The 17,942-nt window shown below is 43.0% G+C and overlaps 1 protein-coding gene across 2 annotated transcripts in view; it reads left to right on the top strand.

Annotated features, from left to right (window-relative positions):
* Positions 1-17,942, top strand: part of rxfp1 (relaxin family peptide receptor 1) — a 104,420-nt gene that overhangs the window by 59,399 nt on the left and 27,079 nt on the right. Inside the window, exons 4-9 of one of the 2 annotated variants that reach the window (XM_072663078.1) lie at positions 1,007-1,112; positions 10,545-10,616; positions 14,959-15,030; positions 17,237-17,308; positions 17,730-17,801; positions 17,935-17,942. The exon at positions 17,935-17,942 is cut by the window's right edge and continues 61 nt beyond it. In XM_072663078.1, coding sequence (XP_072519179.1) covers positions 1,007-1,112; positions 10,545-10,616; positions 14,959-15,030; positions 17,237-17,308; positions 17,730-17,801; positions 17,935-17,942 — 402 coding nt within the window. The remainder of the gene's footprint in view (positions 1-1,006; positions 1,113-10,544; positions 10,617-14,958; positions 15,031-17,236; positions 17,309-17,729; positions 17,802-17,934) is intronic. The other variant, XM_072663079.1, reaches the window with a different exon arrangement.

Here is a 17,942-nt window from a genome sequence, read left to right as displayed (position 1 = left end):
AGATTAATCCTCATGGTTTCGTGACGCTCAATATTTTATAGAGTAAACCATCTCCAGCGTCTCCAGCGACGACTGTTCGCTTTTTCCGTCTCAGAACTCATGAATTCATTTATAATAGCATTGATTATCGGGTTCCCGTGGCATCTGTCAAGGGGTGGATATATTAGGCAGCGAGTGAACAGTCAGTTCTTTAAGGTGATGGAGGTGTTAAAAGCATGGAAAATGGACAAGCGTAAGGATCTGAGACACTTTGAGAAGAACCAGACTGTGATGGATAAACGACTTGGGGTCAGAACATCTTCAAAACATCAGGTAGGGCGTGTGGGGTGTTCCTGGTATGCAGTGGTCAGTACCTTCCAACAGTGGTCCAAGAAAGGACAACCGCTGACTGGGGACAGGGTCATGGGTGCCCAAGACTTATTCATGCAATTCATGGAGGCCCCACCTCACAACCTACAGGAGCTGTTGGCATAACGATATATTATCCCATGGTTTTGTATTTTGTGGCCTCAATACAATGTTTGTGGACACCCCTTCTAATGAATGCATTCAGATACTATACATAAATTGCAAATTCACAAGATGGGATCACCACCCCATCTTATCTCCAACTCCCCAACTCATCCAAAGGTATTAGATGGAGCACCACCATCATTCCAGAGAGCACAGTTCTTCCACTGCTCCACAGCTCAATGCTTCTGGAGGGCTTTATACCTCTCTAGCCCACGCCTGGCATTAGGCAGCATGGTGCCAATAGGTTCATGTTTCTCCATTAGACGACTAGATGAGCTATTTGCACATCGGTCTCGGCAATGGACGCCACTTAATGTAGCTGAATACATTCCTTAGAAGGGTGTCCACCAACATTTGGACATATAGTGCATAGCCATAGCTTTTGCTACCGACAGCAGTTAAATACTATTGATTGCTCTGCACATGAACTTTCTGTCCGATCTCCTATTTTACCTCTAATTCATGTCTCTCTGTCTGTCTGTCTGTCCTCCAGTGCTTGGCCCCGTTCCAGCGGAGTGTCAGTGCAGGGATTTGGAGCTGGACTGTGACGGTGCTCACTTTAAAGATGTCCCTGCGGTCTCCATTAATGTCACCATGATGTGAGTTCCACCACAGCTCACTCATGGCAGATGGATAGAGGCTCGCTTGAAGTGCGCGTGCTAGTCCTCGCTCTAGCGCCTTCTCACTGCTCGGGTGTCAGAACACAAGAACACACGTTTAGATCATCGCTCGGAAGATCAAGGCTCCCCCAAGCTGCCTAATGCATGTTTACCCAGAGACATTTGTCTTACAATAAAACAGCAATCTCAGTCTGGAGGGCTTTGGTACACAGTCGGAGAGAATTAGTCAGGGCTGTCAGAACCAAAATACTGCTGTAAAACGGCAACACCCTCCAGTTCAGGGCCACTGCAGACCACCCCTACATATACATGCAGGCCTAGTCCTTGAATCTGTAATTCACACCTGCTTTGGGAGCTCTAAGGTTCTCCGTCGGACACATTTGATTTTTATTTATATTATTTTTATTATTATATTATTTATGAATGTATATATGCAGCATGTTATACATCCCCTGGGAACCCTGGGAGTTTTCTCTCTAATGAAGTGAATCTGGCTCCTAAGGACCGCCAGTGTGAATGTACACAGTATGTCGTATGAAGATCTTGTGAAAATGGCATGTGGAAATTTGGCATGGAACAAGGTGCATTACCTCCACAGACTCTAAATGTTCACCAACAAGGTGTGTCAACAAGGTACGGATTGCAACCCTTTGGAATCATGGACTTCTGTATTGATTATTAATAATTATTCATAAAAAGTGACAATTCTAGATAAAACACACAATACACAACATCCGCAGTGCAGGCTAGAAAAAGTAAGTCGGCTCTTGAATTTGAGAACCTGTAGCTTTCTATACTCTATATGTATATACGCAGATGTTTATTAGACCTTGGGAGCTCTAAGGTTCTTGATCGGCCACAGTTGATTTGTAGTGTAAAGAGGAAAAGTTTATGTAGTTACTTTGATGTTTTTTCATTTATATTATTTTTATTATTACATTATTTATGAATGTATATATGCAGTATGTTTTACATCCCCTGGGGACCCTGGGAGTTTTCTCTCTAATGAAGTGAATCTGGCTCCTAAGGACCCCCAGTGTAAATGTACACAGAATGTCATATGAAGATCGTCCCAAGGTCTAATACACAGTATAGAAAGCCACAGGTTCTTAAATTCAAGAATTCTAGAATTGTCACTTTTTATGAATAATTATTAATAATCAACACAGAAGTCCATGATTCCAAAGGGTTGCAATCCGTACCTTGTTGACGCTCCTTGTGGGTGAACATTTAGAGGCTGTGGAGGTAGCGCACCTTGTTCCATGCCAAATTTCCACGTGCCATTCCACGGGCAGCTGGATATTTTGGGTGGTAGGACTATTCTCGACCCAACTGCGACACTGAAGTGTTCTGCTGGAGTAACTCCAGCAAGGCTGTTGAGGCCACTACTATGTCCGTGTCACACCCGTCCTGAGGATGGTCCACCTTCTAAATGTGGGTTCCCATGATGTTCCTTTCCACTGACTGACAGGGTAGAGCAGGGCTGATAAAGAGTGCAGCAGAAAGATGAGCAACAGTACAGTCAGCCATTGTAAACATATAGAGCGCATCCATCTGGTAGTCTTGGGAATTTGGGGAAATGAGATGTAAATCTGTTTATCTGCGCAGTAAGTGTTTATTTGTTCAAAAGACTAACATTAGAATAAATACATATAAACAAACCATTGGGGTTTGATGTGCTTGTGTGAATGTGTTAGCCTAACCCTTTCCAAGGCTCCCATCCAGCACCTAGTCTTTCTGAACAGTCCTTTTTTAGAGTAAATCTGCCTGGAGCTGCAGGTGGAACTAAACGCATCCGTACAGTGGGCCTCAATGGACAATATCTTCTTAAGACTTTTCTTAAATTGAGTCCAAACAAAGTAAGTTCATTGGGAGGAACATTTGGAGGGTCTTCAGTTTGAAACTGTGGAGGAGTTTGTGGAACGTTTTAAGATCGAGGAACCATCATATAAAATGCTTCCTTGAAGGTTCCTCTAAGCACCTTATGAGGTTCCTCCACAGTTTCAGATTAAAGAACCCCTAGACACTTCTCAAGGACTCAAGGTCAGATTCATGCTGTTTTTAAAGATCAGAATTGTTCATAGTTCTGCTTTTACAGTGATGGATCCCATTGTCTTCATAAACTGAACGAATCCCAAATATAAAATCACTGCTGAAGACAAACCTGGTCTTTATTATCTTCTGATGGTTTCTAGAGCAGGACCACCAGCTCTTGAAAAAGGTTGTACCCTAGATAAGCTGGCAAAACACCAATTATAAGGACTGCATCTCCACATCTTCCATGTTTTTCTACTGAAAGAAGATTTGAGAGTCTGTCCATTTAATTTTGGACAGGCATTTCAACAATTAGAAAAATCATCCCTGACCCCTGTCACATATATACCAAGAGGTTCCCTTTTTTCACATCCAAACCGATGCTATTGTTGACGTTCAAGCTTAGCAAAAACAAGCTAAACGGCAGAATCAGTGAACTGGTTGCGGTGTTTACCAGGAAGCCATCAATGTGCTCTGGCCTTAAGGCTGTAGTAGAAAGCATAGGTTTCTATTGGTGGCCCAACAGCACCACTGGCCATACTCTCTCTGGGTAGGCACTTTCTCAATTAATCACTCTTAAGCGATGTTGGCCTGAACAGGCATCTGTTAGCTGGTGGGTTAATGGGTTAATTATTATCATTAGCTTATCATGGTGTAAAGTCCATATCTATCCTGCGAATATATTCTGGACGAAAAGACAAAAGTATTGGGACACCTCCTCATGAATTTCTTCTGAAAAGTTGATTCTGCTTTTGTTGGAGTAACTACTGTCTCTACTGTCCATGGAAGAAGGTTTTCTACTAGATTTTGGAGGAGCACTGCTGTGAGGATTTGATTGCATTCAGTGACAAGAGCTTTAGTGAGTTGTGTTGGCCGGAACAGACATCTGTTAGCTGGTGTTGTGGAACTGGGGACCTGATGCTTTTTCCTCCAAGCACATTGGCTGCCCAATGATGCCAAATCCAAGTCCAAAAAGAGTCTGTGTTTAGCTTTGCATTTATTGATGGAGGCATGTGTTAAGTGCTTACCCCCCTAGTTTTGGGGGGTGCTACGAAGGGGTGGGTTAATTATCTGTGCCAGATTATGAGAAAAAGGACAGATTTGAAGCATAGTTCTCTTGACTTGACTTTTGCACAGTACTGTAATTGCTAAAAATGGCGTAGGTAGGTGTACCTAATAAACTGCAGAAATAATTGGGCTGGCAGTGTCGTTTGTTTGTGCTTAGCTTTAACATCCCAGACATCAAAGAATGCAAGATGGCTTCCTTATGAATTTGCGAGGCTTCTTGATGAGGAATTTCATGCCTCTCCCACTTAATAACTTCATTCTGCGTTTAATTTGAAATGAAAGTGTCAACAAAGCTGTTCTCGGCGCGAGTGTTTTGCCTCTGAAAATGAGACCTTGTTTACTTGCTGTCCTGGTCGCCGCTCGGTTCCGTGCGTTCTGTGCTCTCCTTTTTTTCCCAGCCGTGAAATTCTCAGAAGTCTCTGGAGAATTAAATAATGGCATTATACGTAATTATGATAAAACTGTTCTCCACAGAAAACAACCATGCCTCCCCCGCTCAGCTGAACCTCCTCCTCTGTGAAAGACTTCTTCTGACTGACTGCGGCTTGCAGAAACGTTCAACCAGTGAAATGGATCTTTACAAACGTCCGGTTTCTTAATCAAGGTCCAGCGTCTGTTAGCTGGTGGGTTAATGGGTCAATTATTATCGTTAGCTTATCATAGTAAAGTCCACATCTATCCTGCGAATATATTCTGGACGAAAGGACAAAAGTATTGGGACACCTCCTCATGAATTTCTTCTGAAAAGTTTCTTCTGCTTTTGTTGGAGTAACTGTATCTACTGTCCAGGGAAGAAGGTTTTCTACCCTGCCTCCCTCTCTCAGCTGAACCTCCTCCTCTGTGAAAGACTTCTTCTGACTGACTGCAGCTTGCGAAAACGTTCAACCAGTGAAATGGATTTTTACAAACGTCCGGTTTCTTAATCAAGGTCCAGCGTCTTCCATCACGGCTCAGGGTTTTTTTTTAGCTGTGTTCATTGGTATGCTGCAGCCGGGAGTGGAGATAGGGATGGCGGGTTTGGTCCAGGTAGATTGAATGCATAGTCACTCTCATTTCAGTGCTGTTTGCGAGCTCTCTCAAGCCTCGGAACAAATCGAAATCAAGCGCACTTTTCTGTAAAACAACAGTGTGTTATTAAGAGCACTGCAGTTCAGACAGTATGTCAGCAGATAAGGCATGGACTGCAGAGCTGGAAAGGCAGAGCAGAGCGTTTTGTAACTTGGGCCTAAGACCTTTCATTAGCTTATCATGGTGTAAAGTCCACAGCCATCCTGTGAATATATTCTGGACGAAAGGACAAAAGTATTGGGACACCTCTTCATGAATTACTTCTGAAAAGATTATCCTGCTTTTGTTGGAGTAACTACTGTCTCTACTGTCCAGGGAATAAGGCTTTCTACTAGATATTGGAGGAGCATTGCTGTGAGGATTTGATTGCATTTAGTGAGGTGAGAGCTTTAGTGAGGTCAGGATGTTGGATGATCACCACCTACTCATCATCCCCAACTCCCCAACTCGTCCAACACTCAAAAATATTGGATGGAGCACCACCATCCATCACTCAAGAGAACACAGCTCTTCCACTGCTCCACAGCTCAATGCTGGGGGGCTTTATACCCCTCTAGCCCACGCTGGTATTAGGCTGCTAATTATTATTATCTGCTTCAGAGAGTCCTATTCTGTTTAGCTACTTTATGTTGCACTTATTGAAGTATCGCCAATAGAATAGGACTCTCTGGAGCAGATAAACATGAAGCTATTGGCACCATGCTGCCTAATGCCAGGCCTGGGCTTATAGAGGGGTATAAAGCCCCCGAGCAGCATTGAGCTGTGGAGCAGTGGAAGAACTGTGCTCTCTGGAATGATGGTGGTGGTGCTCCATCCAATACTTCTGGAATGAGTTGGGGAGTTGGGGATGATGAGGTGCGGTGGCGATCATGCTACATCCTGACCTCATCAATGCTCCTCCCAAATCTTTTAGACAGCCTTCTTCCCTGGACAGTAGAGACAGATACTCCAACAATACCCTTGATTTCAGAAGAAAAAGCGAATGAGCAGGTGTCCCAATACTTTTGCCCATATATTGTTTCCTCCGCTGTCTCACTGTGGAAGAGAAAAAGTCAGTACTGGTGGAGCCACCGTCAGCCACTTCTTAAGCCTCCTTTTATCTGTCAGCTGTCAGCGGAAGGACTCTGTGGATGTGTCTGAGTAAATAGAGTAGGCAGCACTGTGTCTCTCTGACCAGGCACACAGCCATCCAGGCAGACAGATGATAATACAGGACGGAATTGTTTCTGAGCCGCTGCAAATCTGCTGTTGATATCAGTGTAAAGTCTTTTGATAAATAGTCCTTGTTTAATAGTGTAGAACCATAGCTTGAAGCGAAGGTCACAACAATCTATCATGGAACGATTGACCTGACTGCGGAAATTTCTGCTCATTTGAAAGCCGCCGTTAAGGAAAGGAAATCATGTGCAATTTCTATGGCAATTCTTTATGACTTTGACATGTAGCTTTAATGATTTATTCATCTCATGGATTAAAGTAAATGAAGCTCCACTTGCTGATGGAGAAGTGCTGCAGTTCAACTGTTCCTTTAAGGCATGTTCATATATATAGTCTTGCTATATATGCAGATACAGTCAAATAATTCCATCCTCATTGCAAATTAGCAATTTTTTAGCAAATATGACAAACTTTCAGCTGTGTGCAGTAAACCAATCAAAAAATACCTATTTAAATATCTCAACACAGCTAATAGAACAAGTGCTTCAACCCAAAATTCCACTTTTAATGAAGACTGCAGTCTCAGAATTACTCCACCCCTTCATTACAAGCTTCTTTAGTACTTAGTAGAGCACCAGCTTCTGGAGACACCAGCTTCTGGCAGCGTGTTCAGGTTCATGTAAATGCTGCGTTCACATCCTGAAAATTGCATTTTAACAGTTTTTATATATTTATATAACATTTTTTGACATTTATAAACATTTATAAACTCTTACCTGAGTATCAGTAGCAGATCAACAGCAGATTAGTAGCAGCACTGAGGTAAACATGCTGAAGATGCTCTGCTGATGATCAGTAGATTTACTGATGATCTGTTACATCAAGTAGAATTAATATCTTACCTCCATTCAGCAGAGCCTACCCCAGCCGTACCCAGACCCTAACCCAAATCCTGGTCCTAATCCTAACCTTAACCTGAAACCTACCCCAGCCTCACCCCAAACCTAAGCATAATTCCAGTCCAAACCATAACCTTAACCCTGGTCATAATTCTAACCCTAACCTAAACCCTAATCCTAATCATCATCCTGGCCCTAATCCTATCCTGGCCCAAATCCTAATTCGAACCTCAACCCAAAACCTAGTCTTAACCCTTACTCTAATTCAAACCTTAACCCAAAACCTAACCCTAACCATCATCCTAACCTTAACCTTATCCTTAACCTTAATCCAAAACCTAACCCTAACCCTCATCCTGGCTCTAATCCTAACCTCAACCCAAAACCCAACCCTAACCATTATCCTGGTTTTAATCTTATCCTTAACCTCAACCCAAATCCTAATCCTAACCTCAACCCAAAACCTAGTCTTAAACCTCACTAATCCTAACCTTAATCTCAACCTAAAGCCTAACCCTAACCATCATCCTGGCCCCAATCCTAACCTCAACCCAAAACCTAGTCTTAACCCTCACTAATCCTAACCTTAATCTTAACCTAAAGCCTAACCCTAACCATCATCCTGGCCCTAATCCTAACCTCAACGCAAAGCTTAACCCTAACCATCATCCTGGTCATAATCTTATCCTTAATCTCAACCCAAAACCTAATCCTAACCCTAACCATCATCCTGGCCCTAATCCTAACCATAACCCGAAACCTCCAGTAAGCTCCAGTTCCGGACTGGTATCAGCAGCAGGTCTATAGCAGCAGCTGGCTGAGGTGGTGAGATGGTCAGTATTAGAGCTGTTAGATGATCAGGGATTTCTCAGGTAAACATCTACAGATCTGAACCTGGACTCTCCAGATAAACTGAAGAACAGCTGAATTCAGTGGAAGTCTTCAGTAAAAATCTACTGGATGTTGAGAAGCTGCTGCATCACTGAGATGGTGTTGAGATGAAGGAGCGCTCCGTATGATTCCACACCTATTTGTATAAGCATGAACGTATCAGAATCATTTCACAGATTTGTCAGTACCACGACCGGACACCAGAGGTCCTCATCTCCAGAATTCTGAACCTGTGCCCATGCCGAGTTGGTGGTGACTGCTCTCTCTGGAAGAATGCTCACTTCTCACCTCAACTCTTTGAGAAGTGTTGCCAGTTGGTTTTCCACTGCAGTTCTGAGCACAGTTTTTGAGTTGGGCTGTTTTGGTCATATTTGACCTCTGCTTGACCTCATGGCTCTGACTTTCAGACTTGGCTACAGTTCTTGGCCTAGTTTCTTGCCTTGTGTACTGACTCAAGTCAAGTTATGAGGCTTTTGTTGTCATTCCCTCTGAGTACAATTAAGCACAGTGGAGCCTAATGATGTTTCCCCATAATACCATAAATACAGACATCAGACACAGCAACCAGACATAATAGTGCAGTGCTGACATGTGTGGTGGGGTAACATGCTATGACATATTTCTATACGCAGTCATCTTATAGCATACGTGTTATAACACAGCCATTGCTGAGGTTGAGGAGAACATTTCTTATGGAATACAGTATACAAGTATCCGGATAGGTGTGCTAGTAGGCATACGGGAGGAGCATCAGGTGGGAGCATCAATAGAGATGTGTATGCGAGTGCGTATGAATGAGTGCGTATGTGCATGTGAGGTGAGTGGGGGTTCTCAGCTCAGTCCATATGTGTTAAGAAGTCTGATGACTTGGGGGTAGAAGCTGTTGCAGAGTCTGGCAGAGTCTGATGGCCTGGATGCTGCTGTACCTTCTGCCAGCAGTGCGAACCAGAGTCTGCAACCAAATGAGATTCATCAGTTATATTAAGAATGGGGAAAACTGTACTATGGTGACAGTGTTGGCACTGTATCACAATCTTACTCAAGTATGGAGTTAAAAATGGGCTTTGAGGAAAGTAAGAAGAGAGTAAATATTTAAACAAAGAAATTAAGGGTTATGTTGGTGGTGTGTGATGTACTGGTGTAGCACGAAGATGAATTAGCGGAGTTGTGGAGACGTTTATGTAAATGATACTGTTATAAATGTAGTTTGAAATGCATGGAAACTCAACTAATCTAAACACAAGAACGAGAGAAAGTCTTTGGGTGTTTAAATTGTGTAACCAGTGCTTTGAAGGTCTTAATAATAATAAGTAAAGCAGGAGGAGGAAAGGTCGTTTTTTCTCTTGAGCCATTTTCACATGTAGCGCACAGCGCTCTCACTACAGGAATACATTCTGTGTGGTTTAGGCAAGGGGCGGAGCCCATGTACCGTGTACAGGAGACCCGGCATGACCCACTGTGTATGCTCTGGAAAATGACCTTCTCAATTCACACATGGGCCCTATCTTACACCCTGCAGAAGGCATGTCATGATGCCTTTTGCTATCTTACACCCCACCTACAGTCTATTTTCACTCTTTCCACCTGCATCGTTTAAATAGCAACGATGGGCGCGGTGGTCTCGAAATGAGGGGTGTTCAGGTCAGTTTCTGGAGTATTGCTGTGGATCTTGTTGAAGGAAAACACAGGAGGAGCTCCACTGACTGAAAACTGCAGACGTTCGTCAACAGTCAGACGTTCGTTGCTATCTTGGCAGTGAATTGTCAACACAGGCGCATGCAGCCCGACGCTCGTACACCCCCCCCCCCCCCCCCACGCTTTACACCACTGAAATAGCAACCCGCCAAGGTCAGTCAGACCGCACCTGGCTCTTAAAGGGAATGGCAAGTGACACACTGATTGGTTTATTACTGCACGTTACGCCCAAAAAAACACACCCATGATTAATTAATTAAGAGATTTAGCACATGACTTTTACACATTTTGAGTCACGCAAGGCAAACTTTTCCCATCGTTACAATAGCAAAAGACAGCAAAGACACGCCCCCTAAATCAAGCAGCGCAGTCCACAGTTCACAGCTCGCCTAAAAATCACTAAAATAGGGCCTATGGCCTCACTGGGACATTTGAGTTCACACATACAGCTCCTCTGTGTAATGTCCAGACAAATTTCAGGAGAACCGTGCAAGTCTGAAGGGGGCTTTGGGTCTTTTTGAATGTTTAGCAGTGTCTGAACACATGCTCACCCTCCCTCTCTCTCTCTCTTTCTCTGGTTTTCTCTCTCTCGCCCCAGGTCTTTGCAGAGGAACCGGCTGAGGAAGCTGAACGCTGACATGTTCATTAAGTTCCAGAGCCTTCAGAAGTTGTAAGAGCCTGGCAGTCTCACTCTGTGGTGGATTTTCCTGCTCATTTCCCTGCCTGGATGCTTCTCACTGTTAGCCCAGTATCTGTTTACCTGGGGTGGAAAGAGTAACCCTGACTTAAGTAACTGTAGCCCACTGCAGCTGTCATTATAATTAATTTTAATAAAAGTAACAGTAAGTAAAGGTAACATTAATAACATTAGGTAACATTATGTATATGATTTGTATGATTACTGAGACGCAAATGAAAAAAAAAAAACACATTAAGGTTAAAGAAAATTCATTTAGGTTAAAGGAAGATGGCCCAGGCTTCTGCTAGGCTTACCTGAGCTATGCTAAGCTAATAGTCGTCTAAGTGACCTCATTGCCTCATGAACTTGTTTAGTCATGATGGCACACATGAGACTACACTCTTAAAAATAATGTTCTAGCCTATATGGTACAGAGAGTTAGTGGACCAGGCAACTCACAGCCCAATCAGATCGGTCTCTTATGATGCTTTGCCATCAGCAGCCAGAGTCAGATAGAGCACAATTGGCCATGCTCTCACCGAGTGGGTAGATGGCGCTCTTTCCCCTTATCTTAAGGCAACTTCTCCCCTCATTTTAAAGCACATGTGTTTGTTGGCTGGTGTGCCCGGCAATGATGTGTCGGCTGTGGCTTTGCATGTATCGGAGAATACGTGTTAAGTCCTTACCTTGTCTGGAGCAACGAACGAGAGAAAACTGACTAAAAAAACGAAAACAAATTCAGTCCTAAATGATGTAATTAAAATATGCAGTGTGCACCTTCTACCTCTCTGCTGAGATCATGTCTAGACAGTTTACACACTCCTCACAAGAATCAAACAGCATCTTACCCCTACCTGAACAGTTCCGAGCAGACTTTGAGATGTGAGGCACCAAGCATGCGGATTTCTTTTCAAGCCTTACACTGTTTGCATTTTTCTTTCCACCCCCAGAAGGACCTGAAGCAACGAGCCGTGTTTTCTGTTTTGGCTCGGGCTGCCGTCTGTGTTTGAGTGTGTATTTTAGGCCGATGCTTCCACGTCTTTGCATTTTGTTGCCACTTCTTATTTGAGCACATGGTTGAGTGTGATAGAATTGGCCCTGTGTTTGCAGTCCCATCTAAAGAGCATCCTTGATCTAGTGACAGAAGGAAGCTCTGCCGTAGATATAAACAAGGGGAACGAGGGAATAGCAATAAGAAATCACAGCCAACTCAAGAAAACAGCAGCGACAGTGGAGAATACTTAAATAAGGGGACGATGCGAAGAAGGAATTTCGGACAGCATTATCACTTCAGATATTCATTTCTTATCATTGGTTGAGAGGTCATCTAATATTGATTTAATATTGATCTCGAAATGTGGTGATTATTTCTGTCACTCTAAATAAATAAGTCTCAGGTCCCTCAGCAGGAAACCCTGGCCCTTGTTCCTAACCCCTATGCTGGAGCTTCATAGCGTGGACTGATGACCAGAAGTCATGGTTCTATCAAGTATAGCAAGTCACTATAACAGGCCCCATAGCAGACAGGCATCATCACACCATGATACTACCACCACCATGTTTGACTGTTAGTATGACATTCTTGAGTTCTGAGTTCGGCTTTTGATAATTTTTTAGTCCATAGAACATTATTCCAGAAAGCTACATTAGCTATCTGTTCGTACATTAGCTATAGCCTTTCATTATCTCTGTTCATAGTTCTTTGTGTAATGTTATTTGCTTGTTTGTTTGTGCTGTGCGGGACAACCTAAGGCAGATGGGTTCCTCTGACTTCTTGGAAGTCTTGGTTTCTCCCAAGGTTTCTTCCTCTTAGTATCAGGGAGTTTTTTGCCCTTGCCCCTTGCCACTGTTGCTACCACCTCCATTGTGGTGCTTGCTTTAAGAGGCGTGGACCCGGATCTCTGCGAAGCACTTGTGACAACATTTGTTGTGAAAGGCGCAATATAAATACATTTTTAATTGAATTGAATTGAATTGAGGGTCATCAAGGTGGTTTTCTTCTTGAAAAATATGGAATGACCTTTTATGCAGGCAAGCGACCTCAAAGAGCTGTTGCTGTGCTCTTGGAGGAACTTTGGTGGACCAGGCACTTCTGGGATGATTTTGGAGATAATGGCGCTCTTACTATGGTTTGTTGGAGTTATTTATTAGGCAGTAGCCTCCAGAAAAGTTACTGTCACTCTTTCCAGGCTGATATTCAATTTCTAGTTATATATTGTGATGCTAGTTGAGACCTTCTAGATCCCAAGTTTGCCTGTGGACCATGTCCTCAATGAATGGCTACCTGATCAGTAATAAATGTAGGCAAGCAGATGGACATGGACGTTTTTGCTTATCTCAGGCTTGGGATTCAAACTCATGACCACCCCCCCCCCCACGAGTCCATCAGTTCCCATCATGAATAACCATTACAGAGTTATAGGAAAGATCTACGTCTGCTGATACACTCAAGTTGCAGAACTCATCATAATAGACAGATCTGACTGGGCTGTGAGTTTCCTGGTCCGCTAACTCTCTATGCTAGAAAAGTTACAACATGGGTCTGGATCCAGACTGAAGTCCACCTATTCGTCACTTACCCTATGTCCTCACTGTATGGCTACCAGATCAGACAAAATGTAGGCAAGCAGATAGACAAGGACTTTTTTGCGTATCTATTCAGGTTCAGCTCATGACTCCATCACATTGCAGCTGTTGTAAAAATGCTTGACAGATGTTTCAGGTATGTGGGTTCCAGTGAAGCTTTCACATTGCTGAAAATGGATATTTTCTGTAACGCTGTGGGAAGAGCTCCCTAATATTTACCTAAAGATATCCCCCATGTGCTGAAGCTATTCCGCTAACAAAGAGACCAATCCGCGTCTCATAAGAAATGAATGTGCTGTCACTCAGCTTTCTAGAATTTCTATTATGTTCCATTAAATCAGGCTGAATCATTCAAACAGATTTTACATCCTGAAAGGTTTGGGGCCCGTGACACCTATTTGTACTTTTCTATTAATTGACTTTCGCTGGGATGTTTGATCCTTCAAATATTGTACAACGTGTTCAAAGCCCAGCAGCAGATCAAATATTGTCAAGAAAAAGTCACTTTGATTATACTTGCACTTTATAAGACATAAAAGATCAAACGGTCTCAGTGTACAGTTATCTCATGTTCAAACACATTCACTTCAATAATATTGTAATAGACTGACTCTATCTGTACGGGTTCAGAATCAGAAACTTTGCTTAATCCATTTAATCTCCCTGGCTGCTATTATTAATTATTATTCTTTATTTATTTACTAATTCCTTTAATTTTAAATAAAACTATAAATTAAATTATTTATATTTACACGGGTGCCGCAACTGATCAAAAAAATGCTTTCCCCCTTTTCCCTCTTAGATGTAGCCCTGAATACAGATACAACTGGCATACTTGGTATAAGTACGCTTTAAAGGGTCTGTTATTAATAAGATAACTATTATTATTAAGAATGTACTGTGTACCGTATTTCGTCGCTGTTCATTTTTTTGCCTTTTTTGCCTTTTTGACAAAATGTGAATCTGACAGTTGTTCTTTACATGGTTTCTTAAGTTCATGATGAATGGATCTATAGAAATGCTCCAAAATGACTTGGAATTATTTATTATTCCATTGACTTCCATTCAAAGTTAAGAAGTCTTTTCCTTCTCCTGTAAAGTTGCCGTTTTAGAGGTAGATAAGTTTTGTTTAGACCTACGTTTCCATTACTGAGACTTAATCACAGTGGTGGTGTGGTGCAACAGATAACGCACCACCTGTCAGTAAGCCGCCACACCATGTGGGAGGGTCGGGTTTAATTCCCAGTCTGGGTGATGAGACTGATAAGAGTCCTTGAAGAAGACACACTTTGGGAGTCCCTCTGCATAAGATCGTAGTAAATCATGGTTTTAAATATAGAAACACATCAATATTTTGGACTTAGAGCAAATAATTGAGGTTACTTAATACCTGTGTCATTATTGACAGTGTATTATTATTATTAAATTAATAATTAGATAATAAAATAATTAAAATATGTCACTAAAATTGAAGACTGTATGTAAAAATGATTTTAATTTCTATTAAAATGACGACTTTAGACGTGACTATATATTAGAACATTAAAGGCATGAACCATCATGAACACACTGTTACATAATGCTACTTTTTCTATTTATTGGGGCCAGTTATTATAAAGCCTTACTGTAATAAGTCTTAAGATGAATAATTAAGCATTAATCCAGCATTTTAGGGATTTAAGCTCAGCTGTTCCTGATCTGATGATAATTCCTTTCAACACTGAATCTCTTTGAACTCCTCTTTCAGATATCTTCAGCACAACCGAATCAAAGTGGTGGAGCCCCACGCGTTCCGAGGCCTGTACAACCTGACGCGTCTGTAAGTGCTTCTTGTGTGCCGTTCTCGGCTACAGCTCAGCTTAGAGAGTTTAAAGTGCTCGAGCAAAAATCGAATGATGTTGTTTTCTGTTAGCCCAAAAGTCGATCAGCCAGGCCTTCTTTGGAGTCTGAAGCTTTTCGCTGAGGATGAGGGTAATGAGGTACACTGTACAGCCTGCCTGGGTCCACTGTAGACTATTTAGACCAGCTCATGCAGTTTTCCCATTGTCGCCTCTTTGAATTTCTGTGATTTCTCTTGTTGATAATATCAATTATCCAAATTTTAATTCCATCCATAAGTGAGCTTTGCAAACCAAAATGCCTTTAGGCTCATTTATACTCCCTCAATACGTCCATTTCAAACGATGTACCCAGGCAAGGCAAACCCCTTCCCCATCTCGTACTTGTCTGTGATACCTAACCTTTGGGTCCACTCTGGCAAGGTTAACTACCACCATCTAAATCCACCACGGATGTCTTAAGGTAATTTCCTTTGTTGCCATTATACTTGTACACTACAATGGAATCCTGTCCTTCACCGATCCCAGCTTGGAAAGCCAGGGTCAGCAGAGAAGGTTAAGAGCCTTGCTAAAGGAAATTGAACCCACAACCCTGTGATGACCAATAAACCAGTAATCTATCCACTGCCCATTAATGTCAAACAAGCAACTTAAGATGCACATGTGCCACCTACGTATGTGATGAGTCAGTGATGGAGAATCACACTTTTTTGCTTTTTTCATTTGTAATGCAATGGAGGGCTTTGAACAGTGCATGTTCTGGTGCACTTCATGCCTAATAAATATTACTTATATATATATACTTCATGCAAAATAGAGTTTTGTTAGGGTTAACGGCAGCCGAAGCCTGAGACAACTCAAACGGCCTCAATGGCTCTCTGTCTCCCGCTTCAGTGCGATGCTGTTTAGCATCAGTTGGCCCTTCTCTCTCCGGGTGAGTAGATGTCTTGATCGTTCTCCCGCTTCAGTGCAGTGCTGGCCGACTCTGTATCTGAGCTGGGTGGGTACCCGGCGCTTTTCATCGTGCGTGTTCGTTCGTTACCCTGTCACGTTGCATTGGCAGCAGTTCGAAAGGAGGCGGTGGATGGTTATGCATGTGTCATAGCAGTCTACACCCATTATTACCTGTGATAGGGGTACTAACAAGTTGGGTAATTGGCTACCATAATCTACCATTGTGAAGGAAAATTGGGTTAAAAACTCCTGGACGTTGTAGATACTGAGTAGTAGTGTAACTAGGTTTTAGACCATCGTTAGAAATGGAAAGCAGTGGCGACGGCAGCTCTGTTCCGGGACTCACTAGGACTGTAGGCATTGACACTGTCTGCATTGCCACTATGGCCCAGGAGGTCGGAAGTTCGAATCCCAAGCCACGCCGCTTTGCCATCAGCAGTCGGAGTCTGAGAGAGCACAATTGGCTGTGCTCTCTCCGGGTGGGTAGATGGCGCTCTCTTTCTCTCCCCACAACACTCTGGAAGTGATGTTGGCTGGAACATGCGTCTGTTAGCTGGTGTGGTGGAGCTGGGGTCCCGGCTTCCTCCGAGTGTGTCGGCTGACCGGCGATGCCACATCTGCGGCAGCCCAAAAAGGTCCGTGTGGGTTAATGCCTAAAACAAGAGTCCGACAAAATGTCTTCAATATCTCTAATTATTATAATATTCTCTTTAGATGTCCATTTGAGTCTAGAACTGCCAAATAAATGTTTCCGTTAGCTTAGCGCTAGCATACTACTAGAATCTCATGAGCGGCTAGCAGAAATTAGCATTATTGTGGAGGTGTTTTTTGATATGTTTGGCTCAAATTAAAAGCCCAGGTCTAAAGTCACAGTCCACCACTGTAAAGTGTCTGAGAAGCCATTTGACCCTGCTGTCCCAATTCAACTAAAGAAGCAAACATGCCTTGAGAGATTGACTGCATTTAGAAAATGGGAGGAAATTGTATAAATTAGATTTCTGGCCGAAACGTCACTTTCTAGCCCATCGTGGCCCTGCTTAAGCCCCACCGGTGGCTCCAGCACCATCTGTGCTTTTGCTGGATTTGTATTTGCTTCCTGCTTTTGGAGGATGATGATAACCATAATGCAGGCAGATGCCAAAGGGTCTGTTTGTGCATGTTCAGGGGCTGAAGATAAAAGGCTGCGAGACTGTTGTGGGATATGCTGAGAGCATCGCCCTTTTGTTTTCTCAGGTATTTGAGCCATAATCGAATCTCCAGCCTGATGCCAGGAGTATTCCAGGACCTGCACAAGCTGGAGTGGCTGTAAGCACACCGTACAGTTCTCACTTCCCATGCTTATTATGCAAATGAGCTCTCTCAAGTAAGCCACAGCGAATCTAAAGCCATAGCTTCATTACCTGGGATGTAAAGTCATTATCATGTAGCATTAGGTGACCCAAAGAGCGCAGCCTTTATTATCAGTACCGTCACTTACTTTTTCACACCTGGTGTTTTGCAAGTGTTCCACTCTTTCAATAAAGCTCGCGTGATTGAATTTGGCCCGCAGAGCAGTTCCATCACATGCCTGATTAAATGCTATTGAATTATATGCCATAACCTTCATGCATCCATTAGCGCCCCCCTAACCCCACACCCCCACCCCCCCGAACCGGTGCTGCTGGACTCTAATGTTTATTAATGAACCTGCTGCATCTCTTCCTTTTTCCCATTTCTTTATTTCAAGGATTCTGGAAAACAACAAAATCCACCATGTGTCCTCCCTGACCTTCTCTGGGCTGCGTTCTCTCGTGCTGCTGTGAGTTTCTGCCTTCAGCCCTGTTGCTATTTTGGCTCCTCTAGTTAGCTAAGAGACTTTCAAATGGAAATGCTGTATGAGACACACGGCTCTGGCTGCTGCTGCTTTTCCTCACTCTCACTCTGTGTTCCAGGGTTCTGC

This window comes from Salminus brasiliensis, chromosome 19 (genome assembly GCF_030463535.1).
Source record: "Salminus brasiliensis chromosome 19, fSalBra1.hap2, whole genome shotgun sequence".
NCBI lineage: Eukaryota > Metazoa > Chordata > Actinopteri > Characiformes > Bryconidae > Salminus > Salminus brasiliensis.
This window is presented reverse-complemented; position numbering and strand designations above follow the sequence as displayed.